This window comes from Phalacrocorax carbo, chromosome 6 (assembly GCF_963921805.1).
Source record: "Phalacrocorax carbo chromosome 6, bPhaCar2.1, whole genome shotgun sequence".
In the NCBI taxonomy this organism is placed as follows: Eukaryota; Metazoa; Chordata; class Aves; order Suliformes; family Phalacrocoracidae; genus Phalacrocorax; species Phalacrocorax carbo.
Window position 1 is genome coordinate 36071616 of NC_087518.1, and position 18947 is coordinate 36090562.

General features: G+C 36.1%; 1 protein-coding gene across 1 annotated transcript; it reads left to right on the plus strand.

Annotated features, from left to right (window-relative positions):
* Positions 1-4042: 4042 nt before the first annotated feature.
* Positions 4043-9663, plus strand: RGS21 (regulator of G protein signaling 21). Its single transcript, XM_064455771.1, has 4 exons — positions 4043-4145; positions 6645-6884; positions 8164-8330; positions 9265-9663. Exons 1-4 carry the CDS (start codon positions 4043-4045, stop codon positions 9466-9468), a joined length of 714 nt encoding a protein of 237 aa, XP_064311841.1. The 3' UTR covers positions 9469-9663.
* Positions 9664-18947: the final 9284 nt, after the last annotated feature.

Genomic DNA, 18947 nt, shown 5'->3' on the forward strand with positions numbered 1-18947 from the left:
TCTGCAAGACCAATTTGGGTTATTAGTGAACTGAAGCTGCAGTCATCAGCAGTGTCAGGTGGGTCCAGATTTCCAAGAAATTTAGAAATAATTCTATCTGCAATTTCCAGCCCACCTTTAGTACATATTCATATTTCTTTTTATTTGCTTGATACTGTTTATTGTGAAGACCTAATATATTTGCACAAGCATCTGATGCATTTGTTTTAATACTGATTGCTTCTTCTCCTTATGAAATTTCAGTAAAATATTAAATTTTCTTTCCAGAAATTATTCAGTTCCAAGCAGAGCAAGTATATGACAATACTACCAGCTACTTTTTATGGAAAGAGGTGACTGTTCCTAACTTTTGTTAGTGTACTTGTGATATTTGTACTGGGATAATAGTAATAACCTGCTCTGTACATGAAATACAGTCAGCTTACATAGACTAAGCAGCCACTGAACAGCATGTTATACAATGGTGAAAATCCCTCATAGCTTCTTTGTGTTTTTGCGAATTCTGATCAGTATTCCATAAAATGCAAGAGCAATTGGATTGCATCCATCCAGCTATTCTGTGTGCTAGTCAGAATACTGGTGGTTTTTATCATCTTTCTGTGGCTGCTAAGACTGACTTAAACATGTTCAAGAGATTTTTTTTAAAAAGAGGATATCATCAGATGATCATTATAAAAAGGCACAGGTCCTGCAACACTCCCTTTCATAAATAGTCTCACAGAAGTTAATGGGACTATTATATAACAAGAATGATATGACCTCAATATATAATCACAGTTCTAAGGTGGGTGAATAGTATAATAATTGGGATTAGACACAGGGTAAACATCAAGAAATTAATGCAATCATCCAAGAATGATGTGTTGCTTAATTTGGTGTCATATCTGTCCTCTTAACTGCACTGACTTTACTGGCATTACACCAAGGAATCTGAAGGAAACTTGCATCAAGCCTTTATCTAGAATTTTGTTACTTGGCTGAAAATTCAAAACCTATTTTGAACTGCTTCTAAGTCTTGGCCACTTCTCAGTGAGGACCTAGGGCACTTAGAAGTAAAGTCCCGTCCTAAAAATAATGACGTAGTAATGCATGTAAATGCCTGTACATACTTGCAGAGGAACCTCCTGTTTGCTGCATGAGAAAGGTAGACCAGCAGTCACAAAACATAACGTTAGGAAAAAAAAGTACCGTTTCAACAACAAATTAGAAAGAGGCAATCTTACTGTTAGAAAATTCAAGCTGTAGCTACTTACAGTCTGCCAGGCCAGAAACTCTACAAATAAATATTGTTTGGTTTTGGTATCATGTTTATCCTCTTTTGCCAAAGCTCAAACCTGGGACTGAATTGGTCTCAAAGGATTTAATGTAAATGCAGATGCTGAAGGTTTTCTCTCTAGCTGTAAGATGCTGAAGTTAGTCTTACTAGCACAATACATGGAAGGTTTTTGGTCCTGTCTGGCACAGTGTTACAGTCCACAGTGCATACTCTGTGGAAATAAGAGGAAAATAAGGAAAATTAGAAGCACTGCAGAGAATCAGGATGATTATTCATATTTCTGTCCGTTATAACTTTCAGAAGCAAGTGGATGCAAAAGTAAGAAATTGCAGAAAGAATTTGTATTTTGCTGCCAGGAATCCTTTTTAGTATTATGTAGGACTGAAAGGGGTATCTTGGCTCATCATTTATACTTCCCTATTACCAAAGGCAACAATTTAAAAATATCTCTTTCATAAATATATGAAGCTCTATCTTTGAAGTACAGAGGAATAGAGAGGACAAGCATTCTATGGGATACTGTTAAAAACAACACTTTTCTGAAGCTGCCTGATTTCCAGCCAAATTTATTCACTGGCTGTTTATATAAATTATTTCTTTTGCCAACATGATCATTAAGCTAAAATAATTATTTTCTTTTTTTTTCCTCTGGGTTACCCCTCCGTATTCACAGAGAGCAATCACGGCTCCTCTTTGCTTTCATTTTACAGACAAACTGGAGTCTTTTTTTCTTCTCCTGCAAGACAGTTCAATTCTCCCAAGCATCCCAGTAACCCACCTCTCTATACCTGTTCCCATTTGATTTCAACTTCCTGGCACACTACTGACCAGATTCACTATTTTTTGTCCCATGTGAAGTTTGTCAAATAGTTTGGCCTGAAACTTCTTTTACAGATCCACAAAAGCTGAGGATAAAGAAAAACCCCATAACGTTGCTGAGGTCAAAATGTGGCATGTGGTGTTTGGGTTTTTCTTTCTTACCTTAGAAGATAGGCATATCTAAAATGAGAAAGACTGTCCTCAGTCAGGCAGAAGGCAGCTTTGAATGTGACTATACCGTGTGGGAAAATCAAATGGGACCTAAACTCTTGAGGCTGCTTTACTTGGTGTAAAATATGTTAACAGAGAAGACAAAAATCCCTTATTCTGCAGGTTGGGACAGCTGGATCCCGGTTCCTGAACTACTGGAATTTTGTTTATATCAAGTGGAGACACTGAGAACCAGAAAGCTGGGTAGGGTGAGCAAAGGAATAGGCAGCAGGACAAGATTTGGAGGGAGGCAAGAAGCTAACCAGTAAGTCTGCTTGTTCAGGAGAGCGAAGGACAGCAAGCCACGTACAGAGGAAGAAAAGAGCTGGGGAGAAAAGAATAATTATCAAGAACAAAAGACAAAATTATATTAAAATATTTTTGGGGCAGAGAAACGCTCCTAGAAGAGGGCTCATAGATGAAATATCAATAAGACTAACAAAATCACTGCATTGAAAGTATCAAATCCTGCATGATCCCATTATTTGTAACAGTATCAATGTGCAAATGATGACCACCCCAACAGTCTTTAGTCCCATTTTTGTAAGTCTTGCCTGAATCAACAAAACAGATAATGACTCAAGGGCCTTAGACCTTCAAGTCGTGTAAGGTGATGGATCAGCTTTGCAGACGCAATATGAGAGTAAATAATTACAATGAAGAATTTTCTACTTATGTGCATTGAAACCCTTTCCCCTTTTTTCTTTTCAACAGTCAGTAAGCCAAATGGTCAATGAGAAAAATCACAAGATGATTTCTCTTTTAAGATGTTGGTCAGAACATAAATATGTCTTGAGAAATATTTGCATATGAATTGTTGTTATTTAAAATTACTTTTGCTAGATTAAGCTAGAATGGCCACTGCTAGAAAATAAGCCATGTTTCTGAAAGAAATAATTTTACAGGAATTGTTAGAAGCAGTTTGTCTATTTGCATTTTACTGTTTGGTTATTCACATGCTAATTTGTATTGTTCCTGCTGTCACATTACCTTCAGCTTGAAGATCAGTCAGAAAAAGAAATTCTGCCCTACCTGTGACAGTCAGACAGTGGAACAAAAAATGCCAGTGAAGTGAGTTGTTGTTTATGGCTATTTTAATTGTAGGAGATTTATGAGATGGGATGATCAACTTTTGAATGATCTGGACAGCTTTTCTTTTCCTTCCCCTTTTAAAGTAGATATGACCATTTTGATTCCTTGTTGTCAATTTTGCTTGCCGTTCCCATCTAAGTAGATCCCATGAGGTCAGTGAGATAATTCTCTGAGTGGTAAGTAAATATTGAAACAAATAATATTATCCATAAGAAAGAGAAGCAGAATTAAGTTCATGCTGTCTGCTTTACCCTGTTCTTTCATTTTACTTTTTTGTTTGACAAGAAAGCTAGTAAATATTTCCTGAACAACCTGAAAAATTGTTATACGTTTGATAAAAGTTTATTACAGTTACTAAAACTAATTCTCTGCTGATTAATTCCATCAGCACACAATGTCTCTCAAAGTACTACATAATGCTACATCTAGTTTTCATTTGTGTATTCAATACAGACTGACTATATTTCCACTCCAGTTACCCTCATGTATGTGTGCGTATCTATGTATAAATATGCATAATTTTATGCTTTTTAAAAAATATAATTTTGTGCACTCTGGGTACAAGCAAGCTGACAACTACAAAAAAAGCTTGTTTGTGAAAGGTGTAAATGTCACAATCTACTGTAATAACTACAGCTACGTAATATGGTGACACTATCATATAATCTCTTTATAAATTTACAATTAGAAAATACCATTACTGGTGATGCTGAGAAGTGGCTGTGGAATACAGCTCTCAAACTAACCAGTATATGTCAGAGCAGGTCGAGGTCTGAGAGTCCCCTTAAGAATATGAAATATTTTTTACAGAATTCTAGGGTGGGTTTTTTTTGTAAATTGAGAAAATCTGTAATATTTTATACAGAACAAAGTGTCTGGTCCATTTATTAGACTCCAGAGACTTTTAACTCCTAAAATACTCACTTTTTAAAGCAAGTATATACAGTCAATAGTCAGCATAAAGGTCTTTTGATAGGTGGTTTCAGACACCAGTTGCTCAGACAGAAAAAGGCGTAGTAAACGTCATTTCAAAGGTTATTTTAAAATGCTCTCCTGATAGATGGGCATCTTATCAGCTGTGAAAATACATGCTCTTATAATGCTAGCCTAGAGGAAAGAGCAGCACTGCATGTGCAGGCAGGTGCTGTGTTTTAGCAGATCCTTTCCCACCCTGTTTTCCACTCACCCAAATTTCCCACCCCTCAGTATTGTGGACAATGTCTGTGGCTTGTGATGCTTTGCTGAGCCATGGATGACCTGCTCTACTTTTAGTTAGGATGAACTCCTGTCTTCTGTAAGGGATGTGAATATAAGAACTAGGCATGAGGTAGAAAAGACCTACACCCTATGAGTTTGCATATCTGAAACCAGAAAGACCAACTGAGAAAAACCTTTCAGTACAGAATGACCAACCTCCATGAAAATTAAGTTGTGAGGTTTTTTCGAATGGTAATAGGGTCTAGTCAGAAAATAAGATTTCTGTTTCTGTCAAAAATCCTGGAATTTGTTTTGATTTTGCACTGAAACTAAACAAAATGTTTCCAAATTTTCCAATTTCCCCTTTCTTACCAAACGAGAAAGAAGATACATACTAATTATTCCAGAGCTGCCAAGATATCAAGTGACTGCTACATTCACACAGAATATAATTTCAGTTTCAAATCCCTGCCTACCATAACCTATACAAGATACATAACCAGCGAATTAGAAAGTTGGTTAATACGTCTTTACTACTTGTATAAAATGTAACGGTCTCAACAACAGCAACATGAGATACCGATCTAATTAATTATTACCTACCTCTCCAGGTATTCTTGCAGGTATTCTAGAGTTGATGTATCTCCTTATAAACAAATCTGTATCCAAATGGGGTGGGGGGGGTGGGAGTGTCAATTACTTACTCTGCTTTGGTCTTGCACTTTGAACTATTTGTTTCATTTCAAGATGTTTCACAAGTACAAAATGCTAGTAAAACATTTTTCATTCCCTCCAAACTTCTATGTTAAAAAAAAAAGCATTCATTTTACTAAAATTTAAAATAAGTTGGCATAAAACCTTCTACTGAGTCTGTTCTGAGAAGGTAATAGGGTACCACCTCAATAAAATTCTTCTACCTTTTACCACCTGCCTTTAAACATCACAAGAAGAACTGATTAACAGTTGAAATTTCTAGCTCAAAAATTTTGGCTGAGGACATATGTTAGATTTGAATTTTTTTCAAAATTTTATTTTAAAAAAGGTATTATTAAAAAAAAACAGTTACAAACCACTGAACTGAGGTTTATTGAAGAAGTATGCGCCTTATTCTAAAAAAAAAAAGAGAGATACATGACTAGACACATTTATTCCTGCTTATCACCAAACGGCAGATGAGAGACTAATATTCATTTGGGGCTGCCTGAGGCTGCAAACTGACTGCCAACAACCTGAGAAAATCAAACAGAAAGACGGGCATGCAAGAAAGCAGGTAGGCACATGCTGACTTGTGGCTGACATTTCCACAAATTATTTCCTTTTCAAGAAATCATATTCTTCCAAAGTTTTGTGACAAAAAAATACAAGCAATAATGATAATGCTGGTAAAGGAGGTTCTTTCTCTCTGCTGGATGTTTAAATTAAAAACTCATACGATAGTCATTTCAATCAAAGCATAATTTTGCAAGAATAAAAGACAGGTGTCTTTTACCTATGTACTCATGGACTAAATTGAATATCAGCATCCTGCCCAAGTTACAAGAAAAAAAACCATTCCACACACTTGACATGCAGTTCCCTCATCTGACATCCTTTTGCCTGTCAGATCATGCGGCTGTCCTCTGTTAGCCTGCACACTAAGCCTTGCTCCTGAACCAGCTTGAACATCTTCAGAGTGCCCAGTCTTTCTAAAAGCGTTTAGTTCTATGCTTCATTTCTAACAGAAGCCTACAGCAAATTACAAAGGAAATGCAAAACTATGAATTTACTCAATTTTTATACCACTGAGAAACAGAAATAATGTCCATTTATCCTACCACTGTTAGCATGATAACTTTTTGACTCATAATTTAACTCATTCCTAGCAAAAACTGTCACATAAATTAATGGTTAATCCATTTGAACTTGAGAAGAAATTCAGTGAACGCTCTAGAACATTAATATCCCTCCTATGCCTTTATTCTAGTTCAGCCAATAGCAAGCATTACTATACCCTGGATGAATAATCAAGTTGCCAATGTCAAATAACGGTGTACTTTATGAGTCTATATAGTTCTCTACGCTCTAAAAAAAAATTTGTCACAATTTTTTGGTCGCTTTCAGTGCATAGGGTACCATGAATTACTCGCCCTGCTCCCTCAAGGAGATAGCCAAATAATAGACTCACTACCACAGACTGCACAGGCAAAAGATCACAATGCTATTTTCAAGGATAGATGTTGTTTCCACAGGTCAAACTCTGAGGAAACAATGGCCTGGTCTGATTCTGTGGATACACTACTAGCTAATAAAGGTAAGAAGCAAGTGAAAAACATTTTTTTAAAAACGTGTGTCAACCCAGTTCACAAACATTGCTGCCAGGTTTTCACGCTGCTGTCCAGTTCAACTCTCCACATGCTTTGAACCACACCGGCGCTACTGCTGGAGGCATGCGAGCTGCTGTGCTGAAAGACAGAGGGAACATGTTTCTCCAAGCTGCAAACACAATATATACATTCTGGCCAATGCTTAAGGGACATGTAAGAAAGCAGAAGTGCTCTGAAAGGGTTTTGTTTTATGAAGATAATGGTTGTTAAACTCTCTGTGTAATGGTTCTGGTTTTCCATTTTTTAATTTTTCTTTTAAAGAAGCCACAAACCTTTTCTTAGGTTTCTCCTGTCACAAAGAAGTCTATGTGTTGTGCATTGACTTTCAGTCAAACAAAAAATGATTACTTCTATTATAGCCAAAGTCACTTCTCCAAGAGATCCCATTCCTACGGACCTGAAACACCAAACCACGTGTAACAAAAATTTCCTCACTCCTGCCCCATTTTGCTGCAGCAACTTTTTGGCCTGGACCCAGAAGTGCCTCCACACTTTTTCTGAGTAGCATTAACTTGACTGACACAACTAAATTTGGGTGCTGGCAACGTTCTTTTCTAAGAGCTGGTGATATGGATTAATTTTAAAACAATTTCTTCCAAATAAACCCTTTCTTTGTTTCATTTTTTCCCTTAAAAGAGGAAAAAATGCCAAACAAAAAAGTAACGAAGACTTTGTCTCTTCATCTAAGCCTTAATCATTACTTGAAAGGAGATAGAAGCGCTTTTGAGGCAGGCTAACCTTAGCTCTGATAGGAGCACACTACGACCATATGACTTAATCTTCTGCTTGCTTCTTAGACTAGAAGGATTAAAGGGTCAGCCTCAAATCCCTAATTTCCTAGTCACTACAGATCTTCTTGAAGACCAAAATCTCCAGGAACCCCTTTTGACTAGTATATCAGTGCTAGAGAGACCAAACCGCAGCAGGCATTGGGAGCACTCCTCAATTGGTAACTCCGAAAGAATTCTCTTAGTCACCTCATACATCGCTATAGTTTCATCTGCTATTTATTTCTCCCACAACAGCCTCTTAAGACTAACTGCCAGCTGACAGGCAAAACAATATCAGACACAAAAGCTCATAAATTGCACTACATATGCTGCATATATTTATATACACACACACACACGTGTGTATACACATAGATATAATCTGCTTTGGTCTTTCAGTTTTCAGCTACCCATCACCTCATGCATTTTTCCCCAGATGGCTTGGCAGCTTTTCGGACATTTTTGAAGTCAGAGTTCAGTGAGGAGAATGTGGAGTTCTGGCTGGCCTGTGAGGACTTCAAGAAAACCAAGTCCTCTATTAAGATCGCCTCAAAAGCCCAAAAGATTTATTCTGACTTCATACAAGCTGATGCTCCAAAGGAGGTAAATAGGTTTTCATGTGTACTTTGGGTACTGAGGGTAGGAATCAAGTGAAAAATTCAGATCCAAACTTCCAGGCATGACAGAAAATACAATTCAACACGGCTGTACTCCCATTTTCATGTCAATTATTTACCAGGTAGAAAACAGGGAGTACCAGGTATGGTTTATATTTTCGATATATTATTCACACAGGGCATGGGTTTGTCTCTCCTGAAATTCCTACCTTAAGATATAAGGAAATATGTATTCAATATAATTTGTTTTCTCTAACCATTTTTATAATGCAATAAGTGCCATTTCCTCCATATCTTAAGTACCAGTGTATTGGAATGTTAATGATTCTATTTGTTCTTTTGTACAGGTATTTTTGACATCATGGAAACTAAAGTGCAAACTTGCACAAATTTCCATCACAGCATTCAATTTTATCAGTATTTTAAAAATCCTTACTATGAGGGAACAATCTGCTAATTAATTATTGTTCACATTCTACTCCGTAACAAACTTTTACATTGATGTTTTTGCCTTTGATAGTGAGCGTGCTTTAATGTCCCCATATCTTACATTTGATTGAAATCCATTTTATTATTATTAAAACCAAAGAATCCTTACAAAATCTATAGGGCCAAAACCTAAAACAATACTGGGTACCTTCATCTCTAACTTACTCTTCGGTAATTGGTACTTCATAGGATTTGGTTTGGTAAAAAGATGAGATAATCAGAACCAAGTTCTTCCCTTCTTTTTTTAGTGATTCCATCTTTTCAAAAGCCAAATGAAATTAAGAATTCGGCATGCTAGAGAAAGAAGGGGTCACCTTCCTGCTTATATGCATCAGCCAGGGTATTTGGGAGGAAATTCAAATGCAGACATGAACAGACCTCAGCTTTCCAATAAAACTGACATTGGTTTTATGCCTCCTTTCTTCCAACAGATTAATATTGACTTCCATACCAAAACCCACATCTCCCAGAATATCTCTGAGCCCACCCTCAGCTGCTTTGATGATGCTCAGAGGTTAATTTATAGTCTCATGGCAAAGGACTCTTTTCCCAGGTTTCTAAGGTCAGAGGCATACAAGGAACTAGTAAAGAAGCAACAGAATGGAAGTCAGAAGAGATGGCTCCCATTTTTGTGAGAAAATACCCAAGGGATTATGAATTTGTAAATGTCTCCCATTGCAACTCAGTACAGATAATATTGTATTACAGTGACTGCACAATCCGGACCTAAGAATTGTGGTGCCAACTTGTTTTTAAGAGCAATATGCACATGATACTTTCTCATAACAGCAGGGAAATATTCAAGAAAGAGGATGGAATGTGCTAAGACATTTTAGCAACATTTTTAGTAAAGAAGTTTGCCATTGACCATTTTTCCAGTGCTTGTTTTATTTGTCAAACTGTTTTCACACTTTTAAGCAGAATGTTTTGGTTTTCTGGTTTGTCATTGATTTCTCTTTAGAAGTATGCCCTCAGAAATAAATTCCTCCCAGGGGACTTAAATACGTTTACTCATCCATTCATCATCATATTTGTAATTTGTAAAAAAGTTTTAAATTCTCTTTTAAACATGTTTTATACCAATTCAAAACAGAAGAAGTAGAAATATGGTAGATAACATGCTATAATAATATTTAACAAATAGGCAGCTGCTTTATAACAAATGTTCCTGGCACTCAGAGCAAATCAATGTTTCATAATACAGCTGTCTTCGCTATGACTCTCTTCAATTTTCTTTGTGTTTACTTCATTTAAATTTTTATTGAAAAGTCTCATTTATTAATTGTGTATGCATTTGGGAAAAAACTGAGTAAATCTTCCCTTGTATATTTTCAATTAATAATTCTTTTTTTTTTTCTTTTCCAAATGTATCAGTGATACTGTCCTCATGCACTCATGAAGAAGTAGTGTCAATAATTATTACCACTTTTCAGTGAAATACAGATAAGCAGAAAAGACATCAGAGAAACAGTTTCAGGCAAGTAAGCATGTAAATCAGAATTTAGTCACGGTGTTAGTTTTCAAACAAGCAAGATATGATAGGACTGTAGTGCAATCTCAGGTGTCTCCAGATCTTGTTCATTGCTATTAGAGGATTTAGTGCATATGTTTAGGTGAAGGAAGGAGCTGTGTCATAGTATGGAAGAAAAAAAATATTTTAAACCATATGGGGCAGGAAGAATTTTCACTATGGATAGAATTCTAAACACAAGAGACAGCAATAAGATTTTTCTAAAAGACCAAACCAAAACAAACCCCTTTCATTTGATATTAATTTGATCCTTTTGATTCTTTTACTTTTGAGCTGCTCTAAACCTCCAGGAATCTCTCCCTGTTTGGAACTCTGTTCATGCCTATACACCATCACACCCACTATACAAAAGATCCTTTCTATTTTATCAAACTACATTAAGGAACTAGTTCATTTAGACAGTAAAGGATATTAAGTAACCTGAAAGCCCCAGTAGGCTGCCTTCATTACATACTTTGGTTAATGTCCTGCCACAGCTTAGGTAGGTAGGTAGGGTATAAAGTACCTATTCTTTGATACCCATCATCTATTCTATCACCTGGTTTTTCTTCTTGCTGTCTGCATTTCTTTCTCTTTTCTTTCTTCCCCATTACTAGTGGTTAACAGAGAAATGAACTCGATCACTGAAGTTGAGCTACAAGGAGGATGTGGGTTTGTTTTCAGTCCCACAGCTACCATTTATTTTGCAATGATACTTCAGCGGAAAATTGCAACTTCCGCCTGCAGCGCAGCCTGGGTATCCTTTCTGCACCAGGGGATTTCTGCTGGTTAAAGTCACAGTAAAAACAGCAGTCAGGATTGCTGAAATTACATCAGTTACTAAAAAATGTAGCAAGTAATTTTCCCTTCTTACAAATCCAATCCTCATTTTCAGAAGAGAAAATTCCCACATGTAGGAAGAAGTGGGATCACGTCATCTTTCTTACTAGGGCAAGTATCGTTTGGGAGTTAAGGATAAAAAAAGTACCTTGAAAACAGATGTGTGATCATGAAGTCTCACAACTGTCTCTGTGCTCCTTTAAAACTTGCACATTTCTGACTTTACCTCATCACAAACAGAGCTAGGAAGTGGAAGAAAGATGGCTGTCAGGGATCTCTAAATCCTGATTATTTGAAAACACAGCATAAGGAGAAGTTAGAAAAATATATAAAATAGTCAAATTTAATAAAATAATGCTTGTTATTATTCTGATAACTATACAAAAACAGTAAAACAGTAGCAGGGAGCATCCTGTTCACATCATGTCTGGCTGATTCTCTATAAACAACAACATAATCATTGTCAAAAGAGTAGATAATTTTTAACATTTTAGCATTTGACATTCTTTTTAATAATTACATAATGAAATATAATGAAAGGTTTTAAAACATTTTAAATTAATTGAAAATGTGTTAAGACAAATGTATACTAATTGCACTTTCAGGAGTTATCATAGACTAAAGTGTAAAGTAACGATACTGATCCTTTCATAATTCCCTCATTAAAACTATGCTAGTGTTAATTAACTAACAAAGTTAATTAAACTTTTGTTGTTGATCAAGCCTTTCAACATTTTTGTTAATTAATCTGTGTCAGATGTTTAAATATGAGATGAAACTTTGCAAAGTTTAAATAAATGATCACTGTATATTCATATATATCCATAATTGGATAATTGGACGCACATTTACAATTAATTTTTAACCTCCTCAGAGCACTATCTGACTATATCACACGCAATTAAACAAAAGAATCTACAGCATATTGAAGTGTTTTGAAGTTTAACAATAAAATTTCTGAAAACGTGTATAATATAACTTATTATTAAAGCATTATTAAAGATCCATTTCCAAATGTATCTGAAAATACACAGATCTGAAAGATGGGAGCCAGTAGTTATCTCTATTTTCTAGGTCTAAAACTGATGCTTCTTATGTCTACAACACCAAAAAAAAGGTCACGGCCTAGCATCTGAGCTCTGATAATTGGACATAGAAAAAGGCCAGGCACTGAAGGGTGATTCAGAAGATTTAGACTGAGCTTTGCCAAAATCCCAGAGCTTTACCAAGGACTTCCAGCATGAGCTTGGCCCAGTTGTATAACCTGTTGTGCAGCAGTTATGAAATGGAGAAGTTCCCTCCATGTTCCATCAAAATGCAATATATTTTTATGCCCTTTCGTATTTGGGGAACATGCAGACACTCCAGGAAGGCAGGATCTACGTTCAGGCTTCAGAGCAAAGCCACTTAATATCAGAGTAAGATCTTCATTGTCAATGCCACTAAAGTTTTAAAAACCTGGATATAAATTTTGTAAAGAAGGGTCACAACTATTCTTATAAGTTTCTACATCACCTATTCTTGTGGAACCTCAAGCACTAACACATTACCAGAATTATTTATCATAATATCAGCTCTGGGTTATGATAGGAAAAGAAGACTACAGGTGGTGTTAACACTGAATTTTACATGTTGAATAATTATCTTGTAGAAGTTACGGTGGAATTTTTAGGGAGGTTGTGTTGTGGGTTGTTTTTGCTAGCCCATAATAAAAAGAGGAAGAAAATACTGTTTGCTAAATAGAAAGCACTTGTAAAAAGTTGCGTTAGAAACTATGCTTGCACTCCAAGCCTCCCACTTGCATTCACTGAAAACAAAAAGTGGCTATTCGGGCTTTTTCCCCCTCTGCTTAGAAGTCCCAGCTGGGCAAAATCTCCATTCTGAGAAGAATATATATTTTTTAAGGACTTAATAAATAATAATAATAATAATAATAATAATAATAATAATAATAATAATAATAATAATAATAATAATAACAATAATAAAGAAATGTAAAGTGGACAACACATTTCTTAAAAATAAAAAACCTCAATTACTGCATGCAGTGCCAATCCTAAAGCTCCAACAGCACTTAGACTCGCAGACCCCATCAGATCTATCATGCTTACATCATGACAGAATTACCTCAGAATTAAAATTAAAGGCATAATAACATAATAATAAATAATGTATGCTAGATTGTATATTTATATAATATATATAGATTCATAAGCACATACATAAATATAATAAATGCATAATTATTCATCCACACAGGACTGATATCAGGTTTATTCTGAAGCACAGGATCCCAAATTACAGGCAGCCAGGTATATTTCCAACGGCAGACAGGACTTTGTGAGACTCCTACCAATGTCTTGTCAGTTTGTTACACTCAGCATGCTTCTGTAAATGTTGGAGACAAAGACTCTGTATTTTCTGTTTTGTCAGAAAATTCTCTGCTAACACTATAATGCAAAAATGTACTTGAACAAACACACGTAATCACAGATTTTGCATGAGAACCTCCTAGACTTCTGTTTTGATCCAAACAAAAAATTCAGAACACAGAATCCCTCAAGCAGTGTCTGCCGCTAAATAAGACAACCATCGTGCTAAGAACCTACACAGTTGGAGAAGAGTTTTGCACCCATTAACGCATACTGAATAACAGTCTTGCTCGTGTACCCAAGTATGTGGTTAACATAGTACAGTTATTCTATACTTCAGAGGCAGAAAAAGGTAATACATTTTTAATAAGAGGGTTTTTTGCCACTGGAATTGGGTGAAGAACTGAAAGATGAATACTGTGCAGGTCGCCAAAGAAGCTTCAACCCAGGGATGGCTGGTCGGTGTGGGAGACTGGGTTCGGTAATCTCTCTGTATCACGCGTTGCTACATTCCCCATGCTGTGCAGCCATGGAGATGTTGCTGCCAACACAGCTCTGGTTACAGAGTTGTCAAGGTGGATTTTAAATTAGCAGTTTTAGGTGCAGGGCTCTCCTGAGGCATTTTGATTGATGTCAGACCCAAGAGACCTGTCCCATGGCACACTGGCACTCTGCTCATCCTCTCCTCCCTGAGCTCTCTCCAGCCACTGGGGCAACAGTGCCCTTCTTCAGCTAGCCGTATTTTCTACATATAAGATCTCCCTCTTGTTAAGGTGTCTACAGCAGGTTCCCTTTTTTAGAGGATACAGCTTTTGTAATGAAATTCAATCATGGAAAGAAGCATTTAATAAACTGCTGCAATTTATCCATACGTGAATGGTACCAGCAGGGTCAAATTATTCCAGCAAGCAGCAGCTAGAAAATGCTCAGTTTGACAACTTCCCCACGTACGCACGTCAAAGCTGGCTCACTACATTTTTTATCTTTTCTCTATACCACACATCTTTAGGAATACTCCAGCTTGTGTGAAATCATGTGCACGTAACCCAGTGCAAGGGCCCCTGCTCACCTATGTGGGTGGTAAATCAGATGCAAGATAACACAATCCACTATCTGAAGTAGAAATATAAAATATCCAGAAGTTCTGAAGACTAGAGGCCAAAAATAGCTGGTTTTTACCAGAAAGACTCCCTCAATCTTGGGGAAGACTACCTGCTACATCTGTATTTTACTTCCATGCTTAAGAAAGGGAAACCTACCATATAGAATTTGGCTCCTACAAAGAACGGCAGGTAGATCAAATTAATGAAATCAGTACATCATCTTTATTTCTGAATGACAATTACACTTTGTATTGCTGGTAGAACTCTAAAGGCACGTTATGGATCTGAAAAATGAAACATATTTTCTGCCTTCAAGTATACTGAAAAACAAGGGGGAAAAAAAGCCCATGAAAAGAGGCATTGTCACACTGGTTAAAGGTCTCATGCAGCTCAAGAGGCAGCCCATGTTTGTTAAGGAAAAATGAAATTCAGTAATGAAAACAAGATCTCCATGCATATTCACCTTCATTCAGTAAATACAGCATAAAAGGCTGTCTCTGCACTGCCTAGGAACTGTAATTGCTTGGTACTGTAATGTTGAAATAGCTTAATTTTAAATACTCATTTAGTAACAAAGTATTTTGAAGAATTGACAAGTCACATTAAAATTATCACTAAAAGCTCCACTTAAAGTATTCTTAAGCTGTTCATTTTGGGAGAAAACACCTCCTAGAAAAGTTTCTTCCATTTTTTCCCAGATTTTCAACTTCTATAATATTAGGTATCAGAAATTAGATTCAATGTATTCTTACACATTTCAGAGGTGACTGTGGATGCTTTGATCTTCAGTGAGAAAAATGAGAGAATACTAGAGCAAATGATTCCCTTCCTTATTTTTTTATATTGTTGCTATGGTTTCTAGCTGCCATGGTATTATTTCTCTCTTAAATGAGACATTGCCTTATATTTTTTTTTTCTATATTGCATGGGTTTTGTTATTTGCATATAAAATGAGTAGAGCTGGATTTGTCTCTCAGTCCATATCTGTTTCCATTTAGGTTTGCATGTACGTTATTTTTAGTTCTATGAATAGTTTCCCTACTATGCATAACAGTCCTGGAAAGGCAAACAAAACCATGTACTTGGTAAAAACTCTAGGGAAACGACTTTTCTTTTTTTGTTTCTAATACAGTGGATATAACTTAGAAAGCTCACAAACCAGAAGAGAAAGGGAAAAAATAAAAATCCTTAAATAAGTTATGTTTCTTGAATAACCTCTAATGTGCTATGCTGTCTTCTAAGTATGTTTTAGCAGAAAGAAGAGGGCAGGAAGAGAAGAAATCATGAAGATGAATGATTTAGTATTTTGGATAAAAAACCTTCATGTTTTTATCTGTGTTGGCAGCAACATCTCCATGGCTGCACAGCATGGGGAATGTAGCAACGCGTGATACAGAGAGATTACCGAACCCAGTCTCCCACACCGACCAGCCATCCCTGGGTTGAAGCTTCTTTGGCGACCTGCACAGTATTCACCTTTCAGTTCTTCACCCAATTCCAGTGGCAAAAAAACCCTCTTATTAAAAATGTATTACCTTTTTCTGCCTCTGAAGTATAGAATAACTGTACTATGTTAACTACAGGCTACCGAGTCTCTAGGTTTTAAACTACCACCACACATAAGTAATGCTATTAATAGTTCTTCTGATCTAGTTATAGATATTTTGCTACTAACCTAAGCAAATACCCAACACCCAAGGCTAAGGGGCGTTTGCTTTTAAATACATAAAAGATAAAGAAAGTAAAGAAGCGTAAATATCACAGACTCAGGAAAGCTCACTCTTCAGATGATATAACAGGGGAAGCTCCTGTGAAAGGTCGAACTAGTTTGTTATTTAAAGCATTGCATTCAATGAAGAAGATGCATAGGGAAATTCAGGCTGAAAACCTCTGAAATGCTCTTGACACTGTAAAATGACACTACACAAACCAGGAGATGTCAGATAAAATGCCATGGACAGATACTAATGCTTGTATTACTAATATTTTCCTAAATTCTGCATTCTGCCTACATGGTCTTTTACCCAAGCTCCTCGCTGTGAACAGACTTCTTTTGCTTCATGTCCATTCTAAACTTGCACGGTGCTATCACTTGTCTTGAAGCACCGTCAGCAACTATACAATATGAATAGTTTCAAATGCGTTTGAATTTGATTTCCAGAACAAATGGACTGGATTTTGATCTAAATGCAATCATTTTGCCTGTTGTAATGAGATAAAATGGTGGTAGTGAAAAGCCCTTGTATTTATTGAATTTCTTACCAGAGCTGAGCCTTTTGGAATAAAATGAAAAATGTGGCTTGTTAAATGACATAAAAGGGGTTTTGGTGACATATCTTTTCATGTCAGATGATAAATGCAACATATTCCAGACTAGACAGCCTCATTAATACTGACATCTTTTATAGTCTCAAATGTTTTTCACTGTTGATAGCAAGTCAGTATTGGAAATTCTATATTCTGAGACAGGAATTATTAGAATAAACTGTAGTTGGGTCATACTTCATACTTTCTGATATTTATGCCATTTTTCAGTTATTCTCACACTTTATGTAGATCTCTGCAGTGACAACTGCATACCGCCTTGGAGCTGAATTCTGTTGCCAGGAATACCTTGGTTTTCTTAGGGAAATTACATTTTTGCATAAATTTTAAAAGAGGAAAATTGGATATTTTAAAAATATGCTAGCCAGTTGCAGTAATTTTTTAATGGTAAGTCGCCATGCTTTTTCTAACATTTTTATTAGGACTAACACTTTTTTTTTTTTTTGCCACGCATGACCACGTAGTAAGCCTGTATTCTGAACTGAAATTAGAACTCGAGGAATGGTAAAGGGGGACATAAACGGAGGACTCCAGTTTAAAAAAAAAATGTTCATCTGTTCCCCTAAAAATCTCCACAGGTTTCTGTGAAGTGAATGAATAAAAAAGAATGCTTACCACCATTAAGTACTTTTCCCCCTAATAATGCGGTTTCAAGTCAACTCTATCTATGGATTTAATTATTATGAAAATAAAAACGTTTGTTTCTTTGTTAAACAAAGCGGGGTTTTGTTCAGTTTATTTCCCTTTAGAATGAACAGAAACATGAATTAATTCATACTTTACTATCCTCTGTGAAAATAGGTTTTTATGCATTGGCAATTGAAGTGCATCAGACAATTCCTATTAGTTGTTGCCTATGAAAGCACGTAGAGAAGCACTGCATTTTATGCACAAAATTATCAGGTTTTATTTTTTAAGAAAACTGTGTCTCACATCTCAACTTTGTGATAAATATCAATATTATTTTAGTGTTGTTAGTAATTTTTATTTCAATTATGTATTTTAGATTATCTGAGAAATTGATCCTTTGTTGGCAGACCGTATGAGAAAAGAGAAATTACAAAAGGAATTACAGCCTATTAGAGATGTCCTTTAAGTTCTTCAATTATATAAAAGCAAGGGAAATTCATATGCAAATGAAATCTGCTGGCATTAAAAAGAAAGGTAGTACAATGTAATTGCAGAGAAACTGCACAGATGCAGCAGAATAATGACAGGAAAAAATATCATTAGAGTCAGCTGTTAATCTAATGTATTTAAGGGAAGACAGCTTGAAATGCAGCCCATTGGGCAGGTGATATCTAGCCATATTGTTGAAGGACATTGTGCACCTTGGTGTAAGAGCTTGTGTATTCAGATGTACGTATTAACTGATCAAAAATACCATTCAAAGATCTGAACCAATATATAATGTTTATACAACGGCCCTTTAGGCCTTGGATACAATGGGAAGTATAGAAATTGAATTCCAGGGGCATGGCCTTGCATTAAGAGCAACCCACTCCACTAAGCTTTGCTTCAAGGGTTGAAAGCAGTACGTATGGATCTGAACGTACAGGTCCAAACACAGCTCCAGAATTCAATACACATCTTGAACGTTACAGTTTGGAATTATTTAGGGCTCATTTCTTTTTCAGAATACTATTAGTATTCAAAGGGCAGAGAACTGTTCCTCTCCAAAATTTTTATACGTTGGCTTTTTGGAATCTGAGGCACGTCATTTATTTGAAAGATCTTAATCAATCAGCAGGAACTCAGTGACTAGGAAATTAAGGCAACAGATGTTTGCTTTATGAAGAAACATTAAGGAGATCAGTATAAGCAGTATAAGTACAGTGTCTCATTCAGGCAGATATGATCCATGTGCGTTAATGCAGCATAAAACAAAAGACATGGAGTGTGATTCAAGGAACCAGAGTGATGGGTTTACACCTACACAATACAGATTGAGGCTTTATTAGGGT